General features: G+C 39.6%; 3 protein-coding genes, 1 long non-coding RNA gene and 1 other non-coding gene across 5 annotated transcripts; 2 read left to right on the top strand and 3 right to left on the bottom strand.

Annotated features, from left to right (window-relative positions):
• Positions 1-7: 7 nt before the first annotated feature.
• LOC130691900 (alpha-(1,3)-fucosyltransferase C-like) lies at positions 8-17,588 on the bottom strand. The gene is made up of 2 exons (XM_057514936.2): positions 17,584-17,588; positions 8-1,125 (listed from the first exon to the last, which is right to left on the bottom strand). Exon 2 carries the CDS (start codon positions 919-921, stop codon positions 40-42), a length of 882 nt encoding a protein of 293 aa, XP_057370919.1. The 5' UTR covers positions 922-1,125; positions 17,584-17,588; the 3' UTR covers positions 8-39.
• LOC132088588 (uncharacterized) lies at positions 1,441-2,211 on the top strand. Its single transcript, XR_009422076.1, has 2 exons — positions 1,441-1,659; positions 1,723-2,211. It is a non-coding gene; the product is annotated as an uncharacterized LOC132088588 (long non-coding RNA).
• On the bottom strand, positions 2,267-2,796 carry LOC130691908 (uncharacterized). The gene is made up of 2 exons (XM_057514948.2): positions 2,445-2,796; positions 2,267-2,375 (listed from the first exon to the last, which is right to left on the bottom strand). Exons 1-2 carry the CDS (start codon positions 2,677-2,679, stop codon positions 2,305-2,307), a joined length of 306 nt encoding a protein of 101 aa, XP_057370931.1. The 5' UTR covers positions 2,680-2,796; the 3' UTR covers positions 2,267-2,304.
• On the bottom strand, positions 3,264-7,462 carry LOC130691909 (uncharacterized). The gene is given in 15 exon segments (XM_057514949.2): positions 3,264-3,481; positions 3,549-3,647; positions 3,747-3,821; positions 3,878-3,936; positions 3,994-4,099; positions 4,185-4,312; positions 4,403-4,597; positions 5,337-5,508; positions 5,570-5,818; positions 5,891-6,040; positions 6,105-6,195; positions 6,267-6,529; positions 6,615-6,956; positions 7,025-7,170; positions 7,325-7,462. Coding segments are annotated over 15 exon segments (2,283 nt in total). The 5' UTR covers positions 7,437-7,462; the 3' UTR covers positions 3,264-3,385.
• Trnaq-cug (transfer RNA glutamine (anticodon CUG)) lies at positions 8,314-8,385 on the top strand. Its single transcript has one exon. It is a non-coding gene; the product is annotated as a tRNA-Gln (tRNA).
• Positions 17,589-17,943: the final 355 nt, after the last annotated feature.

Raw genomic sequence — 17,943 nt, 5'->3', positions numbered from 1 at the left:
TGACGTGTTCCATGGCATAGTGTGTAACACAAGGTTATTTCAAAAAATGCCAAAGAAAATTCGAACACCTTTAAAACGCGGACTTTTACATTGTGTTTTGTGACTCCATCCCGTTGCTAAATCGTGATAGACCGACTGCGTTTTGTTAAGATGTAACTTTTCGCATAAAGAACACAGCGCGTTGGAGGCTAACCGTGGGTATCTTCTTACAACCTTGAAATGAGGTTTCCACCAAAAATATTCGTTGTAAAGTTTATCATTCGAAGCCAATAATTTGAGATAGTCTGCCAATTGTCGTGGACTATACAATAGTGCGTCGATATACGAATGCGGAGGTGCTATTGCAGAGTAATTTGCGCCACCCATCACAACAGGAATAATTCTTCTTTGGAGAATATCAAAAAATTTTTCCGTAACATAATCGACGCAGAAAGAATTCTCGAATGCAAGATAAAACTTGTAGTTACTATCGAGCATATCGTAGCAAGGGTCAGTTGACAAGAAGGCACTTTCATTCATGGGACAGTGATGTGAATAGCAACCGCCATAGATGTCGACCGGGATGTATTGACGCAGAATGCTTACGTATTTTTCACGTCGACTCTGAGTGTAGCAATGAGAAACAAACCAGGCTACCATTTTCGTCTTGCCTTCTGCGAAATTCTCGCCGTGTCGAGTAGATTTAATATATGCCGTGCGACTGGAATGAGTTGTCGGGGCAGATGGTAAAGGTATAACTTCTCCGTAATGGTAGCGAATGTCCGAGTGAGCTGCATATGACATTGTCCAATTAAAGATATGGTTGAATTTGGTAACTTCTTCTCCGATGTATGGCGGTGGTTCTTGGGAAAAGAAGATATAACGTTGGTCGGGTCGTCTATAACCATCCACTGGAAATTTGTAAAGTGAAAGCGGTGGCATATTAAAGATGACGGCATCAAAATCACGAAGGGCAGCCCAAGATCGATTCTTTGTGATGAAACAATTGTTTATTGGACAGTTATGGCTAGCGAAAGTATCAGATCCGTCGCCAAAAACTTCCAACTCAAAACGGGAGTATGCATTCCAAATCAATATTGTTTTCACACTATCGGCAGTTGCATTCCGTCCATCCTGTTTCCCAAACTGTGTTGCAGATTTACTTTGCGCTGTAATGGCATCTTGGTAATAATAACACATGACGAGAATGAATGCCACGGGAACGGCGAGGACTCGCTGAAGCGGATGGCTGAAGTTGCTTCTTCGGCGAAATGATTCCATGGCAACGTCTGCCCGTATACGAACTTAGATTTCACCAGGGCATCTGAAGTTTTTCGATAAGACCAGTTCCGAGTTTCAATTCGTCATCCGAGCATGCTGGAAGTCTCGATTGTAACTAACATGTGAGAATGCAGCGTCAGGAGATGGGCAACCATACGAGTGGGCAGTACTGGGGACTCCAGGCGAACATAAGGTCGGTGAACCGGGTTGCTTTGTATCGTCGTAGGGGCGTCACGCTTCTAGCGCTTTTCTTTCTTTTGTCGTACCAAAAAATTCTAAATGGAACGGACTTCCCCCAATGAAACGGCATTAGAAAATTTCTGTTTCTTAACGTCGTTGTGGAAAACAAACCTGTGATGGCCAGATGTTGCTCCGATACCACAGACATTTTATATTTTAGTAACTCACACCAACACACATTAACATTCGCTTACAAATTTGGTACACTTCTGATCAAAACAGGGCGTGGAGAAATGAACAATGAAACTGGAACGATGATGAATATTACTAAACTTCATTAATTTTATCCGAATTGGACACACTTTGATTGGGCAAATGGAGGTCAGCCGAATTTCTAGATTTTTCCAATGGCTTAGCAAATGCTCTGCTAACAACAAGTTTTGTGTTCGTTTTACCGTAAAATTCCAGTTTTTTCTCTAATTTAGCATCAAACAAGGTATCAGAAGGTGGTTCACCTTCAGCTTCAGTAAAGAAAAGTTCTGTTCCAATAGTGTCATAATATTTTCCTTCATAAAGCTGATTTCCTATTTTAATAATAGGCTCTTCGGTCTCCATTCCAAGAACTTTGATGGACACATTTTCTTGGTTTAATGCATCACTTCCAGTATTTCCAGCAAATTCTACCAAAATGTACTGTTCTTCCACTGTTTCCTCATTGTCACTTTCCACTTCCATTTTGTTTTTGTTTTTTACAATTCTTGATTCAAAACTGTTAAAGGAGGACTTTAAACAAGGAACTGATATAAAATACCAAACATCAGGTTACCTATAAAAGTTGTGGATGAGACGATGATGTTCTTATTGTTAGTATTGTTGAAACTGATTTAGATCTTCTTGCAAATTACAGCAATATTTAAGGTAGACCGAACGTAAACCTAGAAATATAAGCAAAACCTTAGATTTGTTAGAACAATAGAAGTAAAAGCTAAAATATAAGACTTTACCTGAATAGACAGCCACACGATGTTTGAGAACGTACTGAAGTTTATGAAAACGAGGTTTTCTAGACAATCTTCTCAACATAACTTGTAGTTCCAGTATTTTTTCATTTATAGAGGCCAAATGTTTCTTAGCTTCCTGAAGCTTTCTCTGGCGAGCTGCTATGGCCTCCTCACTCAACGCAATTTCTGATGGTCCGTTAATGGCAAAATTAATCACGGGACGTTCAGCAACGTCCATTTCGTATCACTCAGAGAAATAAACGCGAATGAACATTTCCCCGATAGGAAAAGGCGTTTTCTGATCTCAATGACCTCCTACTGTTGGATAGAGAGAATGGTAGACCCTAGGGAATACTGACTCCCCTTAGTTGTCAGGTGTACTGGAAAACATTTTTAAAGTGCTAACAGATGGTGCTGATGTTAGTGAAATATTTCAAAATTCACAACTCCAAAGATAAGACACGCAGTTACCAACCAGTTATTCTTCGCTAATAAATCTGTGCACAATTTCTTGATAAAAAAGAGTAAAAAATAAAAGAAACAATTTCCTCCGCTGCTCTCTACAGTACCATTCGCTTCTTTTTTCACAGGAATTTTAAGTTATAACCACTTTTCATCGCACACAACATAGCATTTTTTATTCCTCAGGGGTTCGCACGTTAAAAGACCGTAACAATTACTGACACTTGTATGTCTCAATTTTTGTTTTAATATTTATCTAAAATCTAAAAAGAACGCACCGAATACACTGCGTCATTAGTATGAAGCGATTGTAGGGAACATTGTATCTCATGCTGTCTGGTTAGCTAAACATAATATGTGTGAACATTTTTAAATTGTATTATATGGGATTATACACGTGTGATTTCGAAGATCGATTGGTCATAAGGATTCTGTTTGATCGACGGGTAAGACCGCATGGAAAGAACACAAAAATCTCCATTTCATTCTTTGCGCATCTTGCGACTGTTGTATGTTTTCTCAAAAGCTTTAAACGTGTTGAAATTTTCTGGATTCTTCAAGAAAGCAACAACTAGATCCTGAAACAAGAATCAGAGTCCTACGATTTAGTAATTTATCAAATGACGGTTACTTTTTCATCTATACCTTATCTTCTGTTGCGGCTAGGCTAGACAATTCCCGTGCAGACAGCTTTGTCGAATGTGTGTTAGTAGCAACGGGGCTACCCTTAAGGGAAAATAACACCTAAATAACGCTCAAAATTAGTACTGAATTTTTCTGAAGTATTTAAAATGTGATAAATATGCATGAGAATAATAAGCAGGCATTTCATAAAAGCCTTACCTCTCCTGGCTTTGGAAGCCTTTTGTTAATGATAGCCCCAGTGGATGGATCAAATTTAGGGGTAATGATGGGAATCTGGGTAATGATCAGAATTTTTATTTAAGTTACTGAGTGCTTAATATTATTAATACTTTATTTTTTGCTAATCGTGATGAGGATCGTAATGCAGGGGTTTCCATTTTAGATAGTCCTAAAGTTAATGAAATATTAACACAATTGTTGCTACAGTGAGATCTTCATGTATCACCTGTTGGAACTGCAAAAGTGTGAAGATCAGGAACTGATTCTTGTGAAGGATTGTCATTTAGTGGCAATACATTGAGAGTTTCTTGACTGGCATCTACCTTCCGTTTCTACCAAATTTGTATTATTTAGCAAACCAAAAACGAATTTGAAATATCTGTTATACATATGTATATTTAATGTATATATTCTCACCAAATAATCAGACCATTTCATTTTCTTGATGTTCTGTGGCATCTTCATCAATGCAGTATAGAATGGCAATGTTAGATTTTCAATCATTACTTGTTTATTTGCAAGCATATCCTTTATGGTCATTGCAACTGTGGAAAAAGAATGGCATATGTAAATGTATGTTGCACTTATTGTGGTTGTACACACACTAGGATGAACACAGAATTCTTTTTGTTTACCATTATGGTCATAATCCTTCCGTAACGTAATGATCTGTTGTTGTTGAGCGATGGCAAACGATGATCTTTCTCTAATGGGTGCAGGGGAACAATTTTCCTTGTCTTTGGCAGGCGGAGTGCTGCATGACGATGCATTGTCCTCATATTCCTTTTCACAGCTCGCTTTACGACGGGTCCTTCCCATGGTAATTCGTGCTTAAGCTAACAATTATTATGTCGCGAGCTTAATGGAATTTACACCAAGTATCGATTTTCTGCAATTTCCTTAGTTTTTTATTAACACGAACGTTGAGATTTTTATGAAAAACACAAAGGCAGAATTTGAACGACTAGACGTTGCCAAGCATCAGTTTTGCTTAGCCAACGGCAGCATTGCCAGTTTCCGAGATACCCCTTTTGGCGCGGAATTGTTAAAACATTTTCATTTGTTATCTCATAAAAAAAGCTCCTTATTTTCGACTTCAAAAGGTGTAAGACTACATTCGAGTTTTAAATAAGCAATCGATGAAAACTTTGGCCATTGACTGATGGAATTTGGAAGGTTAGGTTTGGGATTTTATTAAATTATACAAAATAAATTTGGTAGACGGTCTGTGTGAAAATTCATGGTAGTATCGCTTAAATACAACTGCCGAGCCGGGAAATTCAGCTATGGAGTTAAGGGGATTATTCGCAAGGAAAGCTTAAACGGCAACGGACGCCGAATCGCTCGTCTACATCTACATACCTTAACCGCTGAAAGCTTGTTACATGTTCGCTATACATTATGTCAACGGTGTTGTATTACAAGAACGGATATGGGGGACAAAAATCCAAAAATTGCGAGTAACTTTTTTAAAGAGTGTATAGGATAATATTATGACGCATTTGCAAAACTGTTTCTTTGTTTGTTCGATCCAATACTGTCAGAAGAATGTTTGCTAAGACTTGTCACGTGCATCTTCGTCAGCTACGCATTGACTTCACATCAACGTATTATCGTCAGCTAAATGATGGCTGCTGGTTGCTCTGTTAGATGGTTGACTTCGGACTTGAAAAAGTTCGCGTATGAGAGATCCTTTTTCCTTTTCTAGCATAGTTATTCGTTCACTTTTTCGGCCAACCTCCTAGATGTAAAATAAAAGTGTTATGATTTTAAATCACTGTGGTATGCTTAGGGAATCATACTTCGGTTAATTGATGATTCTGAATTTTTAAACGACGGAGGATACGGTTGACTTCCTCTTCGTTGTTTTCATCAATACCTCCATCGCCAGGAGCTTTTGCAACTTTTTTACGATCGGCCAAAGCAAGATTCATATGGGCAGGGAATCCGCGATCAGCATTCTCAATAAGTACAAGGAGCTGCCGGCTAACTTCTTCAATTCGAGAGATTTTGAAACCCAAACGTTCTGACGCTGCGTCGGTTGAATAATCCTAAACGAGGTAAAAGAACGTCATAACAAATCAAAAGAGAAAATTTTTGAATGATGTTTTCCTAGAAATTACATGTGAGCCAACTGCCGATTTTCCAAATGATTCGATTCTATCTTTAACATCGATCAACTGAGAGTTAAACCAATCCCTGGCTCTATCCAATGCCTGCAAACCACTAGTAAGCACTTGCCGTTCCTGTTCTAACATATGAATCCTGCGTAACTAAAAAAAATCAAATTTATATAAACTGGAGACAGATTTACAGGTACACATATAGTAAACTCACCATGCTCTGGTCAATTCCGTTCTGTAAAGTATGTCGCCGTGGTTCTCTCTTTTTGCCGGATATTCCACTGACAACGCCTTTATTATTTCCTCTGAAACCGTAAATTTATGGCGTGGATATTTTAGTTAAATGAACAATAACAAATCTATGTAAATAAATAACCCATTTTTTTCAGAATCCATTTGAGCCAATTGCCATTGTTGGAGTGCAGTTCTTACTTCAGCTTTGGCTATTAATCTCTCTGCTATCGAGGCCACCGGTAAGGGGTTCTTATTTTCAATTGAAGTACCCTTGGTTGAAGCCATAGTACGGGCCGATATTTCAGAACGCGTTCTCATCATCAGAGCTCCATTGGTGATAACGTTATTCTGAGGAGCTGAAGATTGCAGTACACGAGGAGGTTTCGGCGGCCCCATCATAGGTACCTGAGGAAAATGTATTGGGTGTAAACCAATAGAAAATCCATGAATTTTCTATACTTCTATAGGAGTTTTAACTTTGAACATTTACCAGTGGTGGTGGAGTATTCCTGAATAATGGAACATTTCCATAAACACTATGAATGCCAGCTCTTCTTTCTTTTATTGCCATGGAAGTTTCTGGTTTTCTCATGTGCACTGGTACAGGAGGTGGCTCTTCTTCAGTTGTGGATTGTTGATTGGCTGCCAATAAAGGCATGCTGAGTGTCCTGCTATGTAGCATAAGGGCATTGTTTGGCCTTACAGTGGCTGTGGGACTACGAGGATGGATGGGTGGAGGTATTGGTGGTGGGGTGGACCCATTTTCTAGATCCAAAATAGGGGCAGAAGGAGACCGCAGAGGAACTTTCAGATCAACTTTCTGTTGATCAGACTTTAAAAATTTAAATTGAAAAAGTAATGGTTAAAGGAAGTTTTTGATATGGCATTGTTGGTCAATACTTGATATCTAAGGAGGCAAATTTTCAGGCCAGCACAAAACCTTTCAAATGAAAGCAAGCCAGATGTAGGTGTCACTTTACGTAAACTCTCAATAACACCTTTGGGAAGGCCTGAGAGGCCTTCTTCACTCCAAAAATTTTCCAAATCTGGTGAAATTCAACGCAAACAATTACATGCAAGAAAGTCAAAGAAAAACCAAGAAAATCTAAAATCGTGCAGTCGGAATCAGGAATACATACAAACAACAAAGGACTTACGAAATACCATGCATACATATGCTAGTTATTAGAAGATGCATACCTGTAAGTTTCACGTATCCACTATTCCTATCGTCCATTATTTCAAACAAAGTTTTCATTGATGTCACAAATTGTTTTGGTAGACCTTCTAAGGCTGCAGAAGTAGACGCCATTTTCACTAGCAGCTTTGTTGATTGTTGACATCAACGCTCGTTTGTTTCAGTTTAAACCAGGCTGCCAAACACCCACCCAAACTGGCATCGTCGGAATACCAATAATTGAAAGCTGTAATCAAACGGGCAGTGATTGCACTTCTAGGGTTTTATACTATTTTTATTTCGATAGTAAAATTCAGGAAAACCAGGATATTTTTTCCAAAGTCTAAAATTTCACATCTTTGTTTGTTTTTTGGCTTTTTTTTTGCAATTTTTTCCCTAAGGAAGATCGTCAGATTTTTACCAACCCTAGAATCAGTGTATAGGATTTTGGCAAATCAAATCCGCAAAAAAAAAAATCCGAAGCAAATCCAATTATTTGCGGATTTGCATTGGATTTTTGAATCATTCAAGACAGCAAAAGTCCTCGAGTAATCTAACCTAAACTAACCTAAGCTAACTTTAACTAACCTAACCAGTAAAATCCAATTTAATCCACATCGGCAAATGATGTGATTTGGATTTGATTTTATTTGAGGATCTGATTTGTTAAAATCCAATACACTGCCTAAAATAAGGCGCACGGAACAGCCAGTTCACTAAAACCTCTACAACATATTTGAAATTCATTTGTTGTGCCATGCATATTTAACAAGCAAATGTACAACATAATGGACACAAAACATTCCTCCCCATTTTTCCTTGTTTCTTTGTAGAGTAGAGTAATTGTTCCATGGTTCCATAGCGTCATGGTTAGCACCCTAGAATCTGAAATTGGTAATCCGAGTTTAAATCTCAGTGGGACCTATTTTTCACGGAACTGTGGTTCCAGTTTTCTATGTCTCCAAGTTCAAACATTACTGATTGTTAATACAGGGACAATAAAGTTTGTAAAGGTTCCATGGTGTAATGGTTATCACTTCAGACTCTGAATCTGGCAATCCGAGTTCAAATCTCGGTGGGACCTTAGACATGTTGCAAGGCTAGAAAGGAAATCAACTGCAAAAATCTACAATTCCCCAAAAGTAACAGAACGGATGTTCTAATCAGATTCTATTTAGATTGAATACAGGCATCTAGGCTTCTTGTAAGTGATAACAATTATAAGCGTGACCGTCGACTGGAACAAAAAAATATGCTTTCACTACGTGTTTAAGATTTTTACCAGGAGATGTCATACTAGACTCGCACTGTTGGTCTTTTCGTTTGAAATTCCGACTCGTCATGCGAGTCCAAATTTCACGTAGGATTGAACTTCAATTGCCTCTAACAGGATTACGTTAGCAATTCAAAATTTACGTCAGGCACAGCGCTGGTACAGGGCAAAAAAAAATCTAAAATAAAAAGAAAGCAAACATCGAAGCTGTCAGGTTCTACTGAAAGTTTCGATGTCATTCGAGCGCATCATCTTGTTCATTGTAAACACATAGGCTCATGACTGTTGTAGGAAATAACTCGTCTTCTTCATTCTTTCCATTGTGTCATCTTCCTATGAAGAAAAAAGCATTTAGAGTGGATGGCATTCTAGGAGCAATTAAAAAGCTTTTCGCACAACTCTGATTGGGACCTGTTGTCAAAGCACTGACCGCGCTATTGTGATTGGCGGGCCCAGCATTCCAGCTTTTCCATCCACAATGAAGAGTTGCGAGGCATACACACGAAAGATAGTCGAGTTTGACGCCCCTTTTCCCATGACTTGGACCAAGAGTCGTCATCCTCAGGCTAATGCGTTTGTATTTTAGATGCTGTTGTTTCTCTATTCCCCCTTTCTTTTTCCCGCCGTGGCTTGTATACGAAGTGCTGCTGGTGGATAGAGCCAAAATAACGAGGAAAGAGAAAGAGCTGCCATAAATTCTTCGTGTTAGTTGAAATCGACGCCACATTGTGAACAACACAATAAAACTAAACAAAATCGCGGTGGCGCAGGGAACGATAGCGAGTCTATCTGCTTGCCGGAGCAAATAGAATAAACATACAAATACAGCGACAATAACTGCGTAACCCGTTGCTACAGTTTGATATCAAGTGTGGCGTCAATCCCGAAAAATATGGGCCTCTGTCACAGAGAAAGCGGTGCGCTGATGCTGACACATCACACGGAGCACATCTCATATTTTTATCGGCACAACTATAGTCGCCGTCAGCATTCGTGTGACTGCTGCATGTGTGTATACAAACCGTTAAAAAGGCGAGAAAGAAAAGAATGCAGCAGCACAAAAGAAAAGTTGTTTCATTTGTTTTTGGTTTTTTTCTTAAAAAATTTTATTGTCTTGTATTAAATTCTATTTAGCGCGCTTGGTCGTTAGGAAATTGCTGACCGTGATTCCAGAATCAAAAAAAAAAAAAAATGAAAACGTTGGGGGACGGAGAAGGATCGTAAAAAAAAAACTAAACAAGTGAAACAACAAAAAGAAAAATAAGGAATTTAGTTTTGTTTTTGTTTTCTTTGTCCTTTAATGAAACAAACAGTCCGATCCGAAGGATTTTCGAGAAGAGCTGCGCGGGTAAACAGATTCAAACAATCCCATTTAGTAGTTTGGCCTATAGTATAGCTAGTCGTATATAGCTGCATTTGAAATCTCCCTCTCGTTGACTAGCTGCTGGGGCTGGACTGCTTCTCGGCAAAAGAGAATCAGCCAGCCGTTAAACGGCATATTTGATTGTAAGTTATAGCTTGTAATCAAGGTTTCCCGCTGCTGGTGTAAGAACTAAGAAGTGGTTGCGGGAAGTCGGCGTTGTTTTACACCGACTGCCCACTTTTCTTTTACGGCTTTTCTAGTGGAAGCGCCGTAAAATGTTGTAACAGTTCCTGTTTCAAAAGCAGAGGTCGTGTTTCGTTATTTTATAAATCCTCCAACAAGCCTTGGCGACCCATTCCACAATATTTGGGTTGTCGGGTGCTAATAGTGGCGCGCCGGGGAACCGTTCAATTCCACTGAAAACCGGGAAAAGAAAATGACAGAACACACACAAAATTTTTTTTTTCAAAATAATAAAAACAAAACAAAACGATCTAAAGACAAAAAAACGAAAAACTAGAAAGAAGTGCTTTTCCCTTCAAAGATTCCCTGTTTGCTTCAATGTATAATAGCCACTTGTAAACCACTAAACTCTATCCGCGCCGGAATTAAGGCCAACAAGCAAGAAATGCAATAAAATTTGAAATAACGGTCAGCAGTCAAGTCAATCAACCAACCAATGATGAGAGATGATGAACCTTTAACCCCCATCAACTGCAAACTATTCAGGACACAATGCCGTAGCCGTTAAAGTAATTTTAACGAAAACAGGACAGCCGGTGGATGCATTCAACATCAGCGATGATGATGATGGAAAGCTAAGCAGTAGACGGATACTTCCGAACATAGACTCTACGTACACGTATATAAAATATAAGCGAAGGGTCAAAGGAGAGAAAAATGGAAACCATCAGGATTAAGTTTATCGCGCGGTCGCCGGCTATAAAGTATCCATGTTTCAATGAGTAATAACTAAAAATGCAGTGGCGGCTCGTAAAAAGATAATCCTGTATAGGTCAGCGAAAGACGAAGATCGCCATGTCCATTATTATTATTAGTTATAATAATAACAGGCTGTAAAAATGTGTGTTGCTTTACATGTTTCTTTAACCCGCAGCAGCGATATACAACCGCCTTATTTCCGCATCCGATATGGCAATATACACATTCCCCGGAGCCTGGAATTTCTCTTTCCGGCGCATGCAAAAAGCAAAAGAAACAATAGCCGCATGATGGAAACCCAACCCTTCTGAGCTGTTCGTTGATTTTCTTCTTTTTTTTTTTTTTGTTATTGCCCGTGTCCGTGTTGTGTATGGAGTGTCAAGTTTGTTTACTATGTTTTGTCTGTGTTTAGCCTAGCGTCAGAAGGTGAAAATGTAGACATTTGAATTGAACATGCGCTTCAATCAAGTTACTTGCACATTGTAAACAAGTAGGTTCTCATCTAAAATGGGATGAATGGCATTTCGAAATTCAGTGGGGACGGCCACCCAATAGGAACAGTATACACCGGACTTGTTTTATTGTATGCGTGTACATAAATAGTAAACTTCATTAAAACGAAATGAAGGGAATTAATTTTTTGATTTTTGAGAATGAAACTGTTCGAACCAATAAATACTGGGAAACGAGACAACCCTCAATTGTCTTCATATTTCTTTGATTGGGTCTTATAGTCTCTCTCTTTACGGCTGTAAAGTTTCTATTTTTTTTTTTTTTTTCCCTCCTTAAATACTTTTTATTGCCTATAGCTATACAGTAGGAGGCTATACACCGCATTACGATTAGACTACGCTTTCGGGGTGGACCATAAAAATAGATATACCCAGCTCAGGCCGAGTGTGTATAAATTTATAGTAGATTTTGGAGGGAAAAAATGTCAATGAATGAATTTCCGCACTGCCTTTCCATACGTGTGGTATTCATTCAATATTCTGCGTACATGATAATTTAACATTATGCGAGAAGATTTTCGAAAAAGCGGATGATTTTGGGTCAATCGCTTGTTAGCGATAAGGATCTTAAAGATATTCATTTCAAGAAATGTCGACTGGAGAAAGACGACTTCATGTTCCGTAGTTTTCAACATGTTAAAGAGTCACAGAGTGGGTTCTTGATAATCTTTGAAAATGATCTGAGGATCTTTGTTTTGAAAAATCCATGAGACACGTCCTCGTTCTTAACAGAATATTGGCTCAACCTTTCAATCTTCTTTCTCTTTTATATTTTTTGCGGACAAGATGGGAAAAGAATTGCCTGAATTTTCCCTGTCGATCAACGCCGAGCTCTTGTTGGGCCAGCAGTTCAAACTGATCCAGACAGCCAGAACCGAAACAAACCTTCTTCAGTAGAAAAAAAAAAAAAAATAAGAACTAAATGAAGGGTATAAACGCTAAGGGATGGAAAACAAAACAAAAAAAAATAAGACGGTCAAAGAAAGTAAAGCCGGAGAAAAAGGATTGACCCTTGGGTATCATTCACCTGATCGGCCTCATTGCTTTAAGATTTGAAAAAGATCCGACATCAAACATTTTTCTTTAGGTCTTCCCTCTATACGTGTGGGTTCCATACGAATGCATCTTCCAGTCGAATATTTTGATTTTTTTTTCTCTTTTCTCAAAAGGAGGGGCTGTGTGTGATACGTCGATATAAATATATGTACATATGTAGTATGTATTGTATGTACAACCGGATCCAAAGAATGTTGTCCTCTTTAAAAGGAGATTAGTAGCAAACGCTTTTTTTTTTTTTATAATTCCTTCATTCCCATCTTCTCTTTTTCCCTATCCTGCCATCATCGATACCTGCAACAGGAAGAAAAAGGATTTCTTTTGATAAATCCTTCGGCCTTCTTTTCTACTGCCTACAAGACTTTTGACATTTTGGCCTTGTCGTACAACGCCACTGACAGAACATTTTTCGACTGCGGAAAATTCGGCGACGACTTCTGCTGTGCAGGACCGGATCAAAAGGCGATGGAATGTCGGAAGCAGGTCGATGTCGGACGTCAAAAAAAAAAAAAAAAAAAAAAATGTACCGCCAAACAGCCCAACATTTTTTGTTTTTCTTCGTCCAGTAAATATTGTGGAGCAAGGGCACCCTTTTCTATTCTATTCCAGTTCTACATTATTTTTTGGGGGGAGGCTCTGCCACCTTAATAGATGCTGCCTTCTAGAGCGCTGGAATCGGTTAATAATTACCTGAAGGAAAAAAAAAATGCCCGTTATTCTACTGAGCAAAAAAAAAAAAAACAACAAAGTATAATCTTTTTCACTCTGTTGTGCATACATTGGTCGGCAGAAAGAATAAAATGTATAGGGTGGGTGGAGGCTATTGAGAAAATTATCATTCAGTGCCGAGCGGCCGCGTCGTCCAAGAGATAAAAGCGCAAAGCCAAGACTCATAAATCTCACTGATGGGTGCGCACTTTTTTTTTTTTTTTTTTTGCCCCCTTTTTTTTTTCATTTGGGTGTCTTTATGTGGTCCATTTTTATTTTGTTTTGTTCTGTTCGACCTTTTTTGTATGGTCCCATTTCTACATGTACCGTGTGTACATTTTTATGATTATTTAGGCACAGTTGTAGAGATGAGACAGGAGCAAAAAGAGAGAGAGAGAGAGAGCGGTGAGGACGAGCTATGTGTGTGTTGGAATGTCTCGGTGTTTTCCCACACACAAGAAAAAAAAACCAGCTCATGACGGCCTCCTTCTGCGACTGAACGACAGGGGGTCCTCTCTTTAAGAAGCCACAGCGCGGCCAGTCATTTCCTCTGCCTTTGGCCTTTGCTCCATGTCAAAAAGTCCTTCTTTTCTTATTTTTTCCAAAGAATATAATGGACTGTACATATGTATGGACCATGTAGGCGGTCGGCTATAGCCCCAGATTGATATCGATAAGCGTTAAGTTGCCAACACACACACACACACACACACACACACACACAGTTTGAACCCGGAGCAAAGCGCTATAAGGTCCCCCAACTGCATCTAAGCTTTTTTCTACGAAAATTTCTGCTGTCGTCAGAATCGACGATGGGGAAATGCACGTCCTTCCGGTTGCACACACACACAAAGAGTGTGAAGCGAAATAAAAAGAGAGACCGAAAAAAGGAACACCCAAAAAGTACAACGAATATAAAGAAATCTGTTGTGTGTATATAGTCTGTTTTTATTTGACCGCATCTGCCACGGACCCAGTCGGGATATTTAGGGAGGGGAAAAACAAAAAATGTACATAGTGACTGCATTGGTTTTTCACCCGTGTGTGTGTGTGTGTGTGTGTGTGTGCTTGACCAGTAGGTCCGCATGTCTGCGTAAACAGCTTTCCGCTTTAGCTTTTTAAACACACATAGACACGGGGAAAATAAAAAGGCCGCTCTTCTTCTTTTCAACGGGGGGATGGAATTTCTTTTTTGAATTTCTTTTCTTATTTACCACCCTCTCTTTCTTCGTCTAACCCTCGATTGTATACGTGATAGTGTGTTACATTGTAACCGCCTTTTTGTGCCGTGTTTGCGGCGCGGCCAGCAGACCAAAGATAAGTCCAATAAGGCGCGCTCTGCAACAGAAAGGGAAAAAAAAAAATAAAAAAAAGACACGTCCGTGTGTTTTCAACGGCCCGTCACCTGCTGGATGCTGTTCCTTTTCTCTCTTAGTCCCTTTTTTTTTCTGTTTTCTAGGCGTCGGCGGCACGCGTCCAACTCTCTCGGCGCCGCGTCTTGTATATGTCCGGACCGCTTTCTCCATCCGTCCACTCGACGTGTTTTTGCTCCGATCGGGGTACAGTTGTGTGGAAGGACGAATAAGGCCGAATGGTGTTATCATCGTCTCTCCGTGATGTGTATGTTTACCTCACGAAAAGAAAAAAAAAAAGTGTAAAAAAAAAAAGGGAAGAACCGCAACAGCGGCGGCGGTCGCTGTGTGGCGGCGCGTGTTTGTGTGTTTCTGTAAGTGTTTCGGAAAATCGCTTTTTCCCTTTTTTTTTTTTTTTTCTTTCTTTATTTTTCCTACTTATTTGCGGCAAAGAAAGAAAAAAAAAAAAGCCGTGTGTGTGGCCGCAAGTTGGGTGGGGTGTCGCCCTCTTTGCTGGGAATTTTCTTGTTTTTGGGCAGACTGGACTAGAATTTTGAAATGGACGATACAACAGTGGGGTTGAAAGAGGTTTCTTTTCCATTGTTTTATCTTCTCTTTTTCTACATGACTTACAAACACAGGCAGACGCTCTGATGAAACATTTGCTCTACGTAGAAAATGGTGTGTCGAAACAGCGAAAAGACGGTGGCTGTCGATCAAGAGACGTCCGGCCGTCTGGAAAGAGGCAAAACTCGTGGCACTTGCCACTCCCTTGTTGTGTATTCTTCCATGACTTTTTGTACTTTGTACCCTACGCGTAAACACACGGATGGATAAGAAAAAGGTCCTGTTTAGATTCCCAAGTTTAAGTTCCAACCGGGCGAAAACAAAAACATTTTATTCTGAGCCGTTTTCTTTGAATGCCTCACAATTTCCTTTTGAAGTCCAGTACACACACACACACACACAAACGAAAATTAAAAGGTAACAAGATTTGGAAGGTGATCGTATTCCTTATCCCCTCTTTCAGAAGCCGAGTTTAATTGAAAAAGCTGGGCCACAAGATTATCGAGGTTATCCGAGATACCTAGCCCAGGTGCACTGGAGACAATCGGGCAGGTATAAACGGGCGGGTGTGGAGGTGGTCGTCTCTTGTCGGCTGTATAGGTGTCTCTTGTTTGTGTGTACTGACCCGTGTGACAACAACAACAACAACTGTCTCTATAGTATAAAAGCCTCTTTAGTCGTGACGTTTCTTCCCCCCCCCCCCTTTTCGGTCAACGAGGGATATCGTGCGGAATGATGCGGAATTGTTTGTTTGTATTTTTTTTCGCCAACCCATTTAATGACACGATGTCGAACACTTATGATTAGAAAGAATTGCATTGATGGACGGTGTACTCAATTTTAATGCAATTGCAGAATATCTATTGATTTACATTTTCAATGCCATTTTTTTTTTTGTTCTCGATTGTTTTGTCTGCCAACGTCCTCGTTCATTTCGTACGACCATCAACTCAAAGAAGAAATAGACATACAATAAAAAGAAATAAGAAAAATGCTTTTTCTTTCTTTTTTTTTGCATTTAGCGCCAGTGGGTGGTCAACTGATGGCGGTTGCCATCATTTTCTTTTTTCTTCCAAAAAGGCCGCTAAGAGCGCCATTAAAAAAACAAAACCAAAAAAAGAATCAAGCAGCATTTTTTTTTTTTGTTTCACTACTTCCACGTCTTTTCGGGCGGGATCTCGGGACACATGCGCAAGCTTTGCCACATCTATAAATACACACCTAAATAGGTAATCATCATTGGCGGTAGAGAGATTGGGCGGGTGCTGAAGAAAACAGAAATGATTTGGGTATTTTTTATTTTATTTAAAGAGAGCAGAAAGAAAGACAAGAAAAAGAAAATGATAATAAAACGGAATCAAAGTCAAATAGCGTAGGTACCCGCAAGACCCACAAGGTATAGAGGGACGCACACGCATACACAACAATTTACGCACTCGTAAAGGAATAATAAATGTACACACACACACACACACACCGAATTCTCTCTTTCTTTTTAACGATCATTTTCTATTTTTTTTTTTTTTTTTTTCTAAATTGTTGCCCTTGTTGGCACTCGAAGAAAAAAAAAGAAAAGTTCCTTAAAATAAAAATAAAAAAAACATAGGAGAACGCCAGAGATATATAGCTCTAGTACTACAAGACCCAAGAGGGGAAACAAAAAACATTTTCAGCTTCGTCATTGATTTTATTTTTTCTTCTTCTTCGTTGGCGGAGGAAGAAAAAAAAAAAAAGAAGGAAGAGAGGAGGGCGGTGATAAGAAGAGCGATTCATAAATAATGAAATCTAATTACAGTTTTCTCTCTATTTTTTTTTTCCTTCCTAATGTACGAGGTAAAAGAGAACAAAAAAAAAAAAAACAGCAACACAATTGAATGAACGTGGAAAAGCTCAGGAGAGCAACTCTACAAGTAAACCGCCCATCATCTCATAAAGGGCGAAGCAAAGGAAAAAAAAAAAAAAAAAAAAAGGGCCACATTAGCACTTGAAACATGTAGTCGGTACGCGTATGTGTTTTGATGGGTTTCAATCTCATTCCATCAAAGCAAAGGCATAGAAAAAAGAATGAAAGAGGCGACAAAAGGTAAGAAAAATCGTCTCTTTCTCTTATGATGTTTTTTTGATGGCGCATTCGGCACCTCTGCAGGGGTTTTTGCTTGATTTCTTCGCTGGCTGTTTGTTGTACGCGTTTCGCCCTATCTTGACTATCTCTTTGGTTGTGTGGCATCAGCTTTTTATAGGTGTCTCTGCCTCGGGTAAAAACAAAACAAAACAAAAAAACACGCAGAGCACTGCCGGTGTAGTGGTGGTCAAGTGGGAGGGACTCTCCGGTTCGGTTCTATCGAAACTATACACACTACACCCGTATGTGTATGTATCTGTAAGCAATGCCACACAATGAGCAGGGGCTTTTTGAAATGGATGCTGCCGGTGGATGTGGGAGGAGTCTAAACGCAAAGGGAGGAGCTCACATGTGGGGAAGTCCATACCTCCAAAGCCCTGCCTACACCGTTGTTGTGGGTGCCCACCCATAGGAGAGAAATATGCGCACCCGTGAGCGCACCCCACAGAACCCCCCCCCCCTTCTTTCACTACAGCGAAAAGAAGAAGGTGAAACTACACCAGAAAAAGGTACAAAAAAAAACAAAAACTTTTCTTTGCCCCCCTCTATCAAAGAAAAGAAAAAAAAAAAAAAATATTATAACCTCCTTCTCTCTTCTCTACTGGGAGGTCGGGTGCTGCCTCCTTTCCCCCCGCCTCCACCCTGCTGTGTGTGTTGTACGTCTCGGCTTGTACGCCCTGTGCTTTTCTTCCTCTGTGTCTAGTGTGTCTGATGTACCCACCGGTACGGACTTTAGATCTCAGTCCG

The sequence above is a fragment of the Daphnia carinata genome, chromosome 1 (assembly GCF_022539665.2).
Source record: "Daphnia carinata strain CSIRO-1 chromosome 1, CSIRO_AGI_Dcar_HiC_V3, whole genome shotgun sequence".
NCBI lineage: Eukaryota > Metazoa > Arthropoda > Branchiopoda > Diplostraca > Daphniidae > Daphnia > Daphnia carinata.
Note: the sequence above shows the minus strand (reverse complement) of the source record. Positions and strands in the feature narration are given on the sequence as shown.

What these genes read in the sequence shown, in the direction of transcription:
- LOC130691900 (XM_057514936.2), bottom strand. Translation starts at nt 921, where the DNA reads ATGCCACCGCTTTCACTTTACAAATTTCCAGTGGATGGTTATAGACGA.
- LOC130691908 (XM_057514948.2), bottom strand. Translation starts at nt 2,679, where the DNA reads ATGGACGTTGCTGAACGTCCCGTGATTAATTTTGCCATTAACGGACCA. An exon ending in TCGTGTGGCTGTCTATTCAG is followed by an intron (nt 2,376 to 2,444) that starts GTAAAGTCTTAT and finishes TTATATTTCTAG; the next exon opens with GTTTACGTTCGGTCTACCTT.